This window comes from Chrysemys picta, chromosome 4 (genome assembly GCF_011386835.1).
Source record: "Chrysemys picta bellii isolate R12L10 chromosome 4, ASM1138683v2, whole genome shotgun sequence".
NCBI lineage: Eukaryota > Metazoa > Chordata > Testudines > Emydidae > Chrysemys > Chrysemys picta.
The window spans coordinates 48,156,240-48,170,761 of NC_088794.1; the positions used below are offsets into that span (position 1 = coordinate 48,156,240).

The following is a 14,522-nucleotide window of genomic DNA, read 5'->3' on the forward strand; positions in this document are numbered from 1 at the left end:
CTAAAGGAACGCAACTTAGTGCATATAATTGAAAGACATGAAGGTATGATAGAGCTACACAAATAACTGAGAGGACATAACATGGAGGAGGAAGGCTTATTTGAGGTTGACTATGTATTACAAGAAGTAATAACCTTAAATTAAAAAGCAGGGCCATTCAATCACTTACCTATGAGGAACCTGTGGGTTTTCTCCCCAGGGCTTGATTCCTAAGAAGGCAGCTGGCAAATCTTGCTTGATTTACCATTTGTCATCCCCACGGGGCAATTCAGTTAATTACTCACAATTATGTTCAGTACTCTATTCCTCCTGTGTGCCTGGTTAGGACTTGTTTGTGGGGCACTGTTTTCAAAATGTGACATCAAGACAGCACGTCAATTGCTGCCAGTGCATCCTTCCGATTTTAATCTTTTGGGTTTCTGTTTTGAAGGTCAGTTTTATTTTGATAAGTCCCTCCTGTTGGGATTACCCATCTCATACTCAGAGTCTGAAAAATTCAGCACTCTGCTGGAATGGGAAGTGGTACAGGAGTCTTATTTATAGCAGGAGGTTCACTAATTGGATGACTTTTTGTGTGCAGGCAGGGCAGATTCTGAGGAGCAAGTCAGCCTAGTCTTTCACTGGTAGGTTGGGGGTACCTCTGGCTGATGAAAAAAACAGAGGGACTCCTCTACTTAACTGACCCATCTGGGGAGTGAGTTAGATATGCGGGCTGGTATATCTAGACTCCCCCAGGATAAACTGGGGGAACTTCTGGAATTGATCATCAAGGCTAGAGCAGCCAGGAAGTTTATACTGCGGGAGCTGCAATCTATTATTGGACTTTGAAATGTTGCATGTCAATTGGTGGCACCAGGGTGGACATTTTGCACCAGACTGTCAGCTGCCACCTCGGGAATATCGAAGCCCATCCATTTTCAAATTGTTAATAAAGAGATGAAGGAGGATTTAGGAATCATGGAACGGTTTCTGAATCATTTTAATGGAGTGTCTTTTTGGAGGGAGGAATGGATGATAGAGGCAGAGTTAAAGATTCATTACAATGCACTGGGGCGAATAGGCTTTGGGGTATTTTACAAAGGCAGGTGCTGTGCCAAGAAATGGCCCTTAGATTGGATACTAAAAGGTATAATAAAAGGTATAACATTTCTGGAATTCTTTCCCATTTTGATAGCAGAGACTATTTGGGGAATGGATTTTGCAAACAAAAGCATGCGTTTTTGGACTGACAACATAGCCGTAGCACATATGATCAATTGCCAGTCCTCCAGATTGCCAGGGTTATAAAGCTGGTAAGTGCATTTGTACTACAGTGTTTAACTCTTAAAATGTTTCTCTGCCAGATATGTACCTGGGATTGAAAATAGTGTCTCTGATGCATTCTCTCAATTTTAAGTGGACAAATTTTGGGACCTGGCACCAGAAACCAACAAGGAACCAGAATGGATACCCATAACACTCTGGGACCAGGGGACATGAAGGCTCTCAGGGTATTAAAGAGATCAGGAGCAGCACGAACATTTAAGTCTATGACAGGAGGTTCAATGATTTTGTGCATTTTCAGAGATGGGGGGCCTGTGGATGACCTGACCTATTCCAGAAGACCAGATACTTCAATACACAGTGTCGCTGGCCCTCTGTGGGCTGGCATCATCAGCCATTTCTGGTCACCTATTGGGCCTTATATTTGTCAGTCGAATGAGAGGTTACCCAGCTCCTTGTAGCGGATTCTGAGTCTGGAGGTTTTTAGTAGGTTTTGCGACAGAGGCCCTAGAAAGGATCCCCATTGTCCCATCACTGTTCAGACACTTAGGGTTTTGATGCAAGTTCTCCACCAAAAACGCAGAAGTGGACAGGAGGTGGCCTTGTTCAAAACTGCAGTCCAGGTAGTGTTTTTTGGAGCTTTCAGAGTCAGCGAACCAGTGCCTGCGTGAGCGAGGGATACATCAGGAAGGGCTTTGGAGTGGTGTGAGATTTACAATGGGAGGAGTGGTCAGTCATCTTGACCCTGAGGATGTTGAAAACAGATGGCGTGGGGGGTGGGGACAAAGTTAGTTCACAATGGAAAGGGGTGAGGCCAGGATTTACCCAGTGGGGGCATTAAGGACTTATATAGCAATGAGACTGGTTGGGGATGGAAGAACAGGGATGGAAGAATCCTCATAACATATACATTTGTTAAAATTTTCAGAAAGGGGCTTACAAAGTTGGAGCTACCAGTGGATGAATTTAATTCCCACTCATTCCAAATCGGGGCTACGACAGCTTCGGCCTAACTTGGGTGAGGGGCCACAGTGATGCAGGCAATTTGGCGATGGCAGTCAAATGCATACAGGATGTAGGGGAGACCCCAGTTAGAGAATCAAAGCTAATTCTCCTGTGCTTCCAATTTCAGAATCATGCAAACAGGCCACGGGACTGGTGGCGTCAAATCTGAGAGCACAGCATTGTAAACTGGGTGCTTAAGTGGCCTTCCAGGTTGTCTGGAGGGAACAGCTGGGTCTTGGTAGTGAGGCAATCCTAAGCTGGCACGGAAGGAGAGGCTTGCTCATTGTAATGCCCCTTGTATACTCTTTGGAGGCCCAGGAGCAGGCACTGGATGCGGTTATTGTTAATCTTGGTGAAAATGATTTGGGAAGGTGTAGGGGAGTTGAATTGATGATCAGAGCTAAGAGGGATTTGAGGCAGATCCAGGATTTTTGCCCTGGAATGACAATTATTTGGTCTGACATATTACAGTGCAGGGTGTGGCAGTGAAGCCTCCATGGATTGATCTGACTGGGGGATATGTGAATAGGGAAGTGGCTAAATCCATAGGTAATGAAAGGGGTTTATCTTACTGGGCATCTAAGTTATTTAGGGAGGATGGGGTACACCAATGCAACTAGAGACATTTTTGTCCGCTATTCAGGAAGGAATCAGTAACTATCTTGGAAACTCGCGGACGATGGGCCAGAGGCAGCCAAGCTCATTGTGGCAGATGTCCAGTGCAGGTACTCCGTACGGAAGGGACATGGTTATCAGATAAAATGGATTCAAAGGGGCTTTGAAAGAAAGCATCCCTTAAGGGAGCTGAAGAAAGGGGGATTGGGGGCTCCTATGTCTGGTACACCAAAGAGCCAACCCTCTTTCCTTTTACAGCCCCCCTCAATGATGGCAAAGAAGGGCAGCAGTGTCCCAGCAGCAGGATGGCTGGGACCCAGTTGGGGATTATGTGGCAATGATGATGATCTGCACTGTACAATTTATTGCTGGCTACTCCCAGATATTTTAAGTGAATAAATTTGTGGCCTAATTAAACCACATCCATTACCTCCTGCCTTTCTGCTGGTGTGGCCAGACGACAAAGCACCTTTGTCAACAGAGGTCATTGTACCATCATCAATGCAGATGTTCGAGACGAGATTATATAACATAACAAGGGGAATACTGGGAAAGGACTGTTAGATGCAAGGGTTGGACAGAGACCCTTTAATTCTGCATTAATGGTTCAAAAGAAGGGAGCAGGAAGAGGGGAAACTGTTTGGTATTAAAGAGTATACGAAAGTGTAAAATGAAAGTAAATTAAGAAGCAGAATAAGTTGATAAAGAACACTGTGGGCAGACAGTCTGCAGTATGAACAAAATATGTGCCCAGACAAGCAAAAATGAGGAATGTTTAAAGAAAAGAAGGACTGTTATTTCACAAACTGAAGAATTAAAGAAACAGAGCTCTCTCTATGGGCTAGTTTGCTGGACCTTCGCAGAGGCTGTACAAGGTGCACACAGCTTTACAGACTACACTTAGAACCAGCAGCTTGAACTCAGATCTAAGGCTGAAAAAAAGAAAAATGAGGAATGCAGTGGGGGGAAAAGAACAGAGACAGAGAAGAAAGAAAGAGTTTTTAAGGCTGATAGATACATCAGCATTGTGATATGATGAAAAAGGTCCAAAGAGAGAGTTTCCGAGACAATATAGCAGACAAAAGCTTTGGAAAGCATGTTATGGAGCTGTTCTATTGTGTGCAGAAATTTTTCTGGATGTACCCATTTCCGCTTTCATCTTGCTTAAAAGCGGCATGAAACATATACTATATGGGTGCAATACAGAAATCTAAAAACATGTCTAAATTTAAATCCAAACCATTGAAAGATTTCCATAGCATCATCATGAGGGTCAACTAAATTAAGCAGCAATTTTTGTTAAATGTGGCACTAAATAAATCATGACCTCTCAAATCTCAGAGCACAGAACCATTCTATACTATTGAGTACAGTTCATGCACTGTAGGGATGAGAAAAAGCTGGTGGGGTTTTGAGTTTTGTGAAACCTCTAGAACTTTTGTAAAAATTATGGGTTTCTGAAGCTTTGTAGAGTTTCATGAAACATTTTTACTGTACTTTGAATCCCTTATTTTCCAAGGGAAATTTAATTTTTAAAAGTAAGTGTTTCTAGTGGGGCCTGGGCTAAACAAACAGATGACTGCCTGTGTAGATCAGCTTGCAGGATCAGGGCCTAGTTTTGTAGAAATGGAATTGCTGATTTTCTACGAAAGTTACATTGCTTCATTAAGTTACAACCTCATACATGAAACAGGAAATGCAAAATATGATCACTCAGTAGTAGAATAATAGGGTCAAATCCTCAGCTGGTGTATATCAGTGTAGCTTCATTGACATCAAGGACCATAATCCGATCATTTTAGTTCCCTTACAGAAATTGTTGCATTTTTATATCAAATACATTCATTGTCTAATAAATCCAATATGAAAAACAACCTAAGAACACTTACTTCTCTAGAAGAGCTGGTAGGGCAGGAGTAGATGTCAGACTACTTCTTCCATTGGGTGATTCAGACTGTGAATTGAAAACATGATAAATAAAATGTTAGATTCCATGCAATGTTAGGTTTCATGAATTGATTTCTAATGCAACTTCAGTATGATGATAAAGTTAATGGGTTTCTTATCTGAAGTTTTTCTTCCCAAATACATCACACAAAATCTCCTGAAAATTGAGCTCTCAAACTACTTCTGTAAACAACGGACTTTAAAGATGATGAGTAGCTGTTTTTGCCACTTTTGTGCCTCTCTCTCTACCTTGCTTCCTTTATGTATGTGTCGTTTAGTCTCTTCCTTTGTTGAGTACTAACTACTGAGTAGTATGTTGATTATTTTCCAGTCTCTTCCTTTTCTGTAAATTGTGCTTCCTCTGTTGAGTTTTCAGTGAGAAATTTTAATAATGAAATTTTCATTTTCACCTCCATTCATGTCTTTAAACAATTCTTGTGGGCACATAACATAGTCATGCAATCATGTTGTTTTAAAATTTAATTCAATTTAAAGATAAAATTCATTTGAACTCCCACCCAGCTAACGATACTGCCCCTTTGAAAACATTTCTGTCAGACGTGCTGCTCTTCAGCTGCTTGTCTGCAATAATCCCCATTAAAGAAGCTTTGGCCGTCCAGTCGAGAGCCTTGACCATACAACTTTAAAAGTTTTAGATCTGTCATCTTGAATCTGTTAGTCTGTCTTTGAAGCTACGAGTACCTGGTGCATTTTGCACTGGAGTAATATGTTATGTAGATTTGTTAGGCTCAAGTTTTATTTGGTTCTTCTTTAATGTGCAAACAATATGTAGTATCAGATTATGCCGCTGTAAACAAAAAAGGCAACACAGGAGTTGAATAAGCTACTTATCCCAGGCTATCGTGGGAGTTATACATTTCTGTTGTATGAGTTTTTCAGTTTGGGTTTATACTGAAGACTTTTGTGACAGTTGATTAGAAGCTGTCACACTAACAGAGCTGTAAATGACTGAAATTATCATCCCCTCTGGGTTCTACTGTGGAAGTAATTTTTACTTTTGTATGCATAGTACATCACCACTGAATAAACAGAAACTATAATGTAGAATCTGATTATACTTTGAGCTGCCTAGGGACCCCAGTCAGCCAACATACAGCGTCACTGGGTTCCTAAGGTAAGCAGACAAGGAAGTTGATTCGGAGCGGGGTACTTCCTTTATGCAGCATGGGCTACGTAGCCACCTATGACTATCTCCATCACAAAGGTTGGGTCACAGATTCCACTCAGGCTCATGGCACTGCGAAATTCCCTGTGTGTCCTACTGAAGCCCTAATCAATTAGGTAGGCTTGGGGGCGTGAGGCTTCTTAGAAGTGTTTCCTCAAGCTTGTGGGTCTCAGACATTTTTGTCCTGAGGAAAGGTGAGGAGAGACTAGCATGGATATTCCCAATTTAAACCATATACTTGAGTTCAGTTTGAATCACTCAAATTTGCAATGTCAAATGGCAGATTTTTCAGAAATGTTTGCTCAGTCCTATATGGCATGGGTTTAAGAAACATGTTAATTTCTTTAAATTATGGACTTATTTTTACTTACCAGGGATGGCATTGAAGGTATGGGTGACGTAGTAGGTGACTGGCCAGGAATGTGTAATGAGTTAAATTTAGGAACAACAGCAACACTGACTCTCCTCCGAGGCATATTCTGTCATTAAACAACAAACTTTATTATACAAGAAGCTCAACTGAAAGATAATTCCCTATGGTTGGTAGGTATTGTAAAGAAGCAGATTCATACAATCCACACAACAGAAATATTCTAACCTATGCTAGCAGCAGCAAACACAATTATCTATTTTGGATAAGACACACATAAAACTATATTAAGAGAATGTTAATATTGCAAAAGTCAGGAAATGGTGGCATAGATTCATAGATTATAGGACTGGAAGGGACCTCGAGAGGTCATCGAGTCCAGTCCCCTGCCCGCATGGCAGGACCAAATACTGTCTAGACCATCCCTGATAGACATTTATCTAACCTACTCTTAAATATCTCCAGAGACGGAGATTCCACAACCTCCCTAGGCAATTTGTTCCAGTGTTTAACCACCCTGACAGTTAGGAACTTTTTCCTAATGTCCAACCTAGACCTCCCTTGCTGCAGTTTAAACCCATTGTTTCTGGTTCTATCCTTAGAGGCTAAGGTGAACAAGTTCTCTCCCTTCTCCTTATGACACCCTTTTAGATACCTGAAAACTGCTATCATGTCCCCTCTCAGTCTTCTCTTTTCCAAACTAAACAAACCCAATTCTTTCAGCCTTCCTTCATAGGTCATGTTCTCAAGACCTTTAATCATTCTTGTTGCTCTTCTTTGGACCCTTTCCAATTTCTCCACATCTTTTTTAAAATGCGGCGCCCAGAACTGGACACAATACTCCAGCTGAGGCCTAACCAGAGCAGAGTAGAGCGGAAGAATGACTTCTCGTGTCTTGCTCACAACACACCTGTTAATACATCCCAGAATCATGTTTGCTTTTTTTGCAACAGCATCACACTGTTGACTCATATTTAGCTTGTGGTCCACTATAACCCCTAGATCCCTTTCTGCCGTACTCCTTCCTAGACAGTCTTTTCCCATTCTGTATGTGTGAAATTGATTTTTCCTTCCTAAGTGGAGCACTTTGCATTTGTCTTTGTTAAACTTCATCCTGTTTAACTCAGACCATTTCTCCAATTTGTCCAGATCATTTTGAATTATGACCCTGTCCTCCAAAGTAGTTGCAATCCCTCCCAGTTTGGTATCATCCCCAAACTTAATAAGCGTACTTTCTATGCCAATATCTAAGTCGTTGATGAAGATATTGAACAGAGCCGGTCCCAAAACAGACCCCTGCGGTACCCCACTCGTTACGCCTTTCCAGCAGGATTGGGAACCATTAATAACAACTCTCTGAGTACGGTTATCCAGCCAGTTATGCACCCACCTTACAGTAGCCCCATCTAAGTTGTATTTGCCTAGTTTATCGATAAGAATATCATGCGAGACCGTATCAAATGCCTTACTAGGCATACCACATCCACCGCTTCACCCTTATCCACAAGGCTTGTTATCCTATCAAAGAAAGCTATCAGATTGGTTTGACATGATTTGTTCTTCACAAATCCATGCTGGCTGTTCCCTATCACCTTACCACCTTCCAAGTGTTTGCAGATGATTTCCTTAATTACTTGCTCCATTATCTTCCCTGGCACAGAAGTTAAACTAACTGGTCTGTAGTTTCCTGGGTTGTTTTTATTTCCCTTTTTATAGATGGGCACTATATTTGCCCTTTTCCAGTCTTCTGGAATCTCTCCCGTCTCCCATGACTTTCCAAAGATAATAGCTAGAGGCTAAGATACCTCCTCTATTAGCTCCTTGAGTATTGTAGGATGCATTTCATCAGGCCCGGGTGACTTGCAGGCATCTAACTTTTCTAAGTGATTTTTAACTTGTTCTTTTTTTATTTTATCCGCTAAACCTACCCCCTTCCCATTAGCATTCACTATGTTAGGCATTCCATCAGACTTCTCAGTGAAGACCGAAATAAAGAAGTCATTAAGCATCTCTGCCATTTCCAAGTTTCCTGTTACTGTTTCTCCCTCTTCACTAAGCAGTGGGCCTACCCTGTCTTTGGTCTTCCTCTTGCTTCTAATGTATTGATAAAAAGTCTTCTTGTTTCCTTTTATTCCCGTAGCTAGTTTGAGCTCATTTTGTGCTTTTGCCTTTCTAATCTTGCCCCTGCATTCCTGTGTTGTTTGCCTATATTCATCCTTTGTAATCTGTCCTAGTTTCCATTTTTTATATGACTCCTTTTTATTTTTTAGATCGTGCAAGATCTCGTGGTTAAGCCAAGGTGGTCTTTTGCCACATTTTCTATCTTTCCTAACCAGTGGAATAGCTTGCTTTTGGGCCCTTAATAGTGTCCCTTTGAAAAACTGCCAACTCTCCTCAGTTGTTTTTCCCCTCAGTCTTGATTCCCATGGGACCTTACCTATCAGCTCTCTGAGCTTCCCAAAATCTGCCTTACTGAAATCCATTGTCTCTATTTTGCTGTTCTCCCTTCTACCCTTCCTTAGAATTGCAAACTCTATGATTTCATGATCACTTTCACCCAGGCTGCCTTCTACTTTCACATTCTCAACGAGTTCCTCCCTATTTGTTAAAATCAAGTCTAGAACAGCTTCCCCCCTAGTAGCTTTTTCAACCTTCTGAAATAAAAAGTTGTCTCCAATGCAGTCCAAGAATTTGTTGGATAGTCTGTGCCCCGCTGTGTTATTTTCCCAACATATATCTGGATAGTTGAAGTCCCCCATCACCACCAAATCTTGGGCTTTGGATGATTTTGTTATTTGCTTGAAAAAAGCCTCATCCACCTCTTCCACCTGGTTAGGTGGCCTGTAGTAGACTCCTAGCATGACATCTCCCTTGTTTTTTGCCCCTTTTAGCCTAACCCAGAGACTCTCAACACTTCCGTCTCCTATGTCCATCTCTACCTCAGTCCAAGTGTGTACATTTTTAATATATAAGGCAACACCTCCTCCCTTTTTCCCCTGTCTATCCTTCCTGAGCAAGCTGTACCCATCCACACCAACATTCCAATCATGTGTATTATCCCACCAAGTTTCAGTGATGCCAACAATGTCATAGTTGTATTTATTTATTAGCACTTCCAGTTCTTCCTGCTTATTCCCCATACTTCTCGCATTTGTATATAGGCATCTAAGATACTGGTTTGATCTTGTGCATGTGCAACCTTAACTCTGTCCCCTTTGGGTGTATTCATCATGATATAGTTTTTAAGTGCATGATCACATAGTGCTTCTTAAATAACACAATATAGTATTATATACTTTTTTCTACAAAATTAGACACACATCTAGCATTCTGTAATGCTGTGTATCACTCCGTATATACCAGACAAAGACCAGGACCATCCTTTATAAGAAAAGTACACAGTAAATTTACACAATATATTACAATATATACAATATATTACAGATTAAATGTAACAGAGTAATAGTGATTTTTTGCTGGTAAATATAGGTCAGATAAGTTGGCAGATAAATTAATTTAGTAGTTAAGTGCCTCATTCCTTGATATGTGCCTAAGCGAACTGGCACTTCATATTGGTTGAAAAGAAAAGGTCTGATAAATGGCTGCTGACTAAGGTCCTGATTCAGAAATGTATCTATTCAGAAAAACACTTGAGCACCTGCTTAACTGTGAAGTAAATGGGACTTAAGTGCTAACTTCAAAAAGTTAAGCACGTGCTTAAGCGCTTTCCTGAACCGGGGTCTAAGGTATTAAAGCATAAAGTTGTAGTCTAACACAATAACATTATAAAAGTTTAAGTATAAATTAGAAGATGATATATATAAGGTAGTGGGAAAATGTATACAATATTATAAATTTGAGAAACAGTATGTGATCATGTAATTAAAGACTATCAGCCTTCAACTTCTCCCACTGGCAGGAAGGCTGGGTTCAGCCCATTACTGTTTTAATCATAAAATGTCCCCATAAATATTAACAACCAAATAAACATGGGCCAGTTTGGCTAAAAATATTAAATTCCATCCCTTCTCACACATTGATGCTGTACTTTGGGCAGCCCATTGTTGAAAATCAATCAGAAACCATTAATGTGGAGAGAGTGGATGGGTAAGGGGATAATTTGGGTCTCTCAGTTGAGGATCAAGTTTCTTCTTTTCCAAATACTCCAACTACAATACTATTTGCCTGGTCCAGTGGCATGGTATTACCCACAGCTTAAGCATTTCTTGAAGGACATATTTGGTCCCAATGCACTGGGAGTAGCACAGATGCCAGAATTATAGTTGATGTGGCGAGAGCTCCATCTGTAGGTACACCCAATCAGGTGCAGCCTGACTTCCTGGCCCAAAAGACCCTTCCTAATTCAGAGTGCCTGTGCCAGGCCTGAAACAAAGATTTCTGTATATTTTTGAGCCCTAGACAATGGAGAAATGCCTTGCGAAACATTAAAAACTCTACAATTGATCTATGATTAAGGCTAATGTAGCCACAAATTTTATTTTGTTCACGCTGGTCCCCGCACAGATTACAGTGCATGGATCTTGCCAAAGCAGACTGCTGTTGGAGATGTGGGTCTCCTGGAACCACACTGGCTCACATGTTTTGGGACTGTTCCAGGATACAGTTGTTTCGGCTAGAGTAAGTAGCAAGGTTAGTATAATAATAGATACCTCCTTAAAAATTACTTCCCAGAACTGTGTTTTGAGATATAGCTCATCATCTTGAAAACTCCCCAGCTCACGGAAAGCTTAGTTCTCTAGAGCAGCGCTTGTAGGCAAATGACTCATATTGCTTATGAGATGGAAGGGCAGACTGTCTCCCTTCCATCTCATAAGCAATATTAGTCATTTGCCTACAAGCGCTGCCTACAAGCGCTACAAGAGGGATAGAAGCTTGGCTCAGCGACTTGGCTGACCTGGCAGCTAAAGAGCAGGTAATGTTTCAGAGAAGAAGGACTTCAGACAAATCTTAAAAGTTTTAATCTACCTTCTTAGAAACCTTTTATTAATCCATAGTGGATGGAAACCAAGATGTCAGTCTCCTTTCCCTCTTTTCCCATTCCTTTATATTGTTTGGTCTTTTGTCTTTTCTTCAGTTGCCCCTCCCCTCCTTTTTTGGTTGAAAATAAATAAATAAATACAATGTAAACAAAGAAAGACTATCAACATGCATATAGACATGAAGAGGAGTTAAAATGGTATGTGCAACCGTAGCTTGGTAGTTCCTGACTTCTGAGTATTTAACTGTGCAAACTTAACATTCTCTTAACACAATTTTTGGTATGGAATTTCCCAGGCTGCTGCTGCTTTTTTCCCCCCCCCAAGAGAAAAAGCATGGGGGTGGGACGGAATTTGAACCTTCCTACTCAACCAATATGCCTCCAAGACATGCTGGGTGAATGCATGCCTGAATGTACACCGTGACAATCTTTATCCAAGTACAGTGCACTATGTGCCCCAAATGCCAGCTGAGCTTTACTTGGTGGTATGGAAGGGGAGAAGAAGCAGGACGACCCTACCATTTCTGGAGAGTCTAGCACTGCTGGAGATACTAAAGTCTCTTGGTCCTTGTGTGCAGAGAGTGCAAGGAATGGGAGTATGGGTGGCACCTGGACAGAGAGGGACAATAAAGGAGGCTTTTTGTTCCCTATCTCTTCCCACTGAGTATCTGCCTGGGGCTGGGAACAATTTGGACCTATTACAAATGATGGAATATAAATATGAAATAAAGCGTGCAGAAGTTGAACAACATATACACATCAAATTTCCTATTAGCTGAATAGGTTCTCAGCTGTATTAATTAGTGAATTTAGGGAGCTGCCTTATAGCTGGATCTCCAAAGCCTAGGATTCTGCACATATTTAAAACTAGCTTTGTTAAAGCTATTAATAAGTCAGGCTACAATATCAAGCATGGATAATCTCTCTGTTATGAATGCTTTAACAAAACAATAAAAAAAGATTTTCCTGTGCTGACTGAATCAGTGAGCCACACCTTAAAAACTACTGGATTATCTCTATGGTGTTGTGGAAATGATGTGGTTGCTAAGAATGACAATTTCAGAACCTGACTCAGAGACTGATCCTGCAACCCCTATTCATATAGCCATTCTTGGCCTGATGCTCAACTTGTGAAAGTCACAGCTGCTGATCTGGCCATGGACTGTAAAGCAGGATTGTGCTCTAAAACACTATTATTCTGAAACAAATGAATGAGGCCCCTTTATAAATGTTCAATTAATTCCAAGTATTACTATTTTTTACTGTATACAGTTATTCTCAGTTTTACAAAATCCCAAATGTTTGAATTGTGCATCACACAAACTGCACTGCAGATTTATCAGGACTGGAGTAGGCAATAAAATTCCATATATTTAGACAGTGATTGAACTTTTGTTATGTAAAATCTTTACTTAACAGTTTAATTTCTGTTAATATTGTAAGAATACCTTTCCAACAGTAAGAGACATGGATCTAGATGAACGAGGCACTCCATCATCTGCATGGAAGACAGTAGATAAAGAACAGAGTTAGACTATATGGATAAATCCCTATAAATAAAATTGATATATGAACTAGATCTGATCTCAGTTACCCCAATGGAAATTTGTAAGGACTCCACTTATTTCAACTGACTTCAGTTGCCACTGAGATCAGAATCTGGCCTACTGGCTATTCCTACATGCTGATTTTTCAGAAGAAAGTTTTAATACTTAAACTTCCAGTAGGCTACATAAGCAAAAGCAGCAAAGAAAAGACAGCAAAGAAGTACCAACTTCTTCTTTTAAAATTTTGCCCACTGGAATAAATGCCTTTTCACCACATCTTACTTCTGAAATAGTCCTATAGAAAACAGGCAAAAATAAGCATACATGCAAGTAATGCAATTAAATATAAAAATTTGGGCTTATCATACTTGGATAATTAACAATCATCTAGAATAACTGTACTTAGTAAATCTAGCTGATAAAATATAAAATGTATTGTATAGGCATTGCACAAAAGCCTTCATAATCTATTTTAAGGAGACATAGCAGCTTTGCAGAGCTGATGTCTGCTGAAAGTGAACTCCAAACACATGCAAGAGCATGTGCAAATGAGTATTTAACAAACAGCCAAATTTGTGATCCTAGAGACAATCATAAAACAACTCTATACATACAAGATTTTATAAAGATGTTAAATATCCAGTGTTTTGTTTTTAAAAAGTGACTGATGTCTTTTGGAAACTATGAAAAATGTTCCATTTAGAAATAATATTGCTTCTGTCATAGACTTCCTGTATTTCTTTTCTCGTGCTCTTTATAATGAAAACCATTTACATAAGCACTCTCAAGAAACAAAGATCCTGTTTTCATGCAAATATTTTTAGTGGTAAAGAATGCTCAGATAAAATGTTTAATATAGACAGTAGAAACAGAATTGTTTCCAAACAGAATGTTTTTAAAAGTTTCCCATGCATCATCAGTTGTTCTTCAAGTATTTAAATTTATTTCAATGTAGTCAGTGCCTATTTATTTCTTAAACTAGTTCAGCTTCACATACTATACATATTGCACCACTGTTGAAGCTGATTGTGGTGTCCAGGAAGTTGATGCTAGTGTGGGAGTGTTCCGGAGATAGTTTAATGGACCGGTGGTTGCTGGTGTGGAACACTCCCACACTAGCATCAATTTCCTGAACACTATAATCAGCTTCAACAATGGAACCCTACAGACAACCATGTACAAGATCACCACATCTTCCTTCATAGATACAGTAACCACCCCAAACACACTAAGAAATCTGTAATCCACAGGCAGATACTCAGATGCCATGAAATATATTCTGAGGACAAAGTTCAGGAGGGATATACACCTTTAACACACCTAAAACTGCCTTCACCAAACAATGACACTCCACCAGAGAAGTAGATAGCATCATGGAATGGGCCACCCAAGTACCCTGAGAGAATCTGCTTCAATAGAGAAATAAAACCCCCTCCAAAAACCCCTTCGACCCCAAACTGTGTATCATCAAACAAATACATCCCATACTCGTTGGGGACCCCATCTTGAAAAAAAATCTTTCCTGAATCCCCACCCCACTTCTGGCCTTCAAACAGCCCCCATTTCCAAGCTCATCATCAGAAGCAAGCT

The 14,522-nt window shown here is 40.4% G+C and overlaps 1 protein-coding gene across 34 annotated transcripts in view; it reads right to left on the reverse strand.

Moving 5' to 3' along the window:
• The window catches only part of IRAG1 (inositol 1,4,5-triphosphate receptor associated 1), a 144,921-nt gene that overhangs the window by 17,448 nt on the left and 112,951 nt on the right, over window positions 1-14,522 (reverse strand). For all 34 annotated transcript variants that reach the window (XR_010600965.1, XM_065594827.1, XM_065594828.1 and 31 more), the window contains 3 exons: window positions 12,834-12,883; window positions 6,388-6,495; window positions 4,773-4,837 (listed from right to left, as the gene is read on the reverse strand). Coding sequence is in view for 33 of the 34 variants with exons in the window: in XM_065594827.1 (XP_065450899.1) it covers window positions 4,773-4,837; window positions 6,388-6,495; window positions 12,834-12,883 (223 nt within the window). In the remaining variant the exon portion in view is untranslated. The remainder of the gene's footprint in view (window positions 1-4,772; window positions 4,838-6,387; window positions 6,496-12,833; window positions 12,884-14,522) is intronic.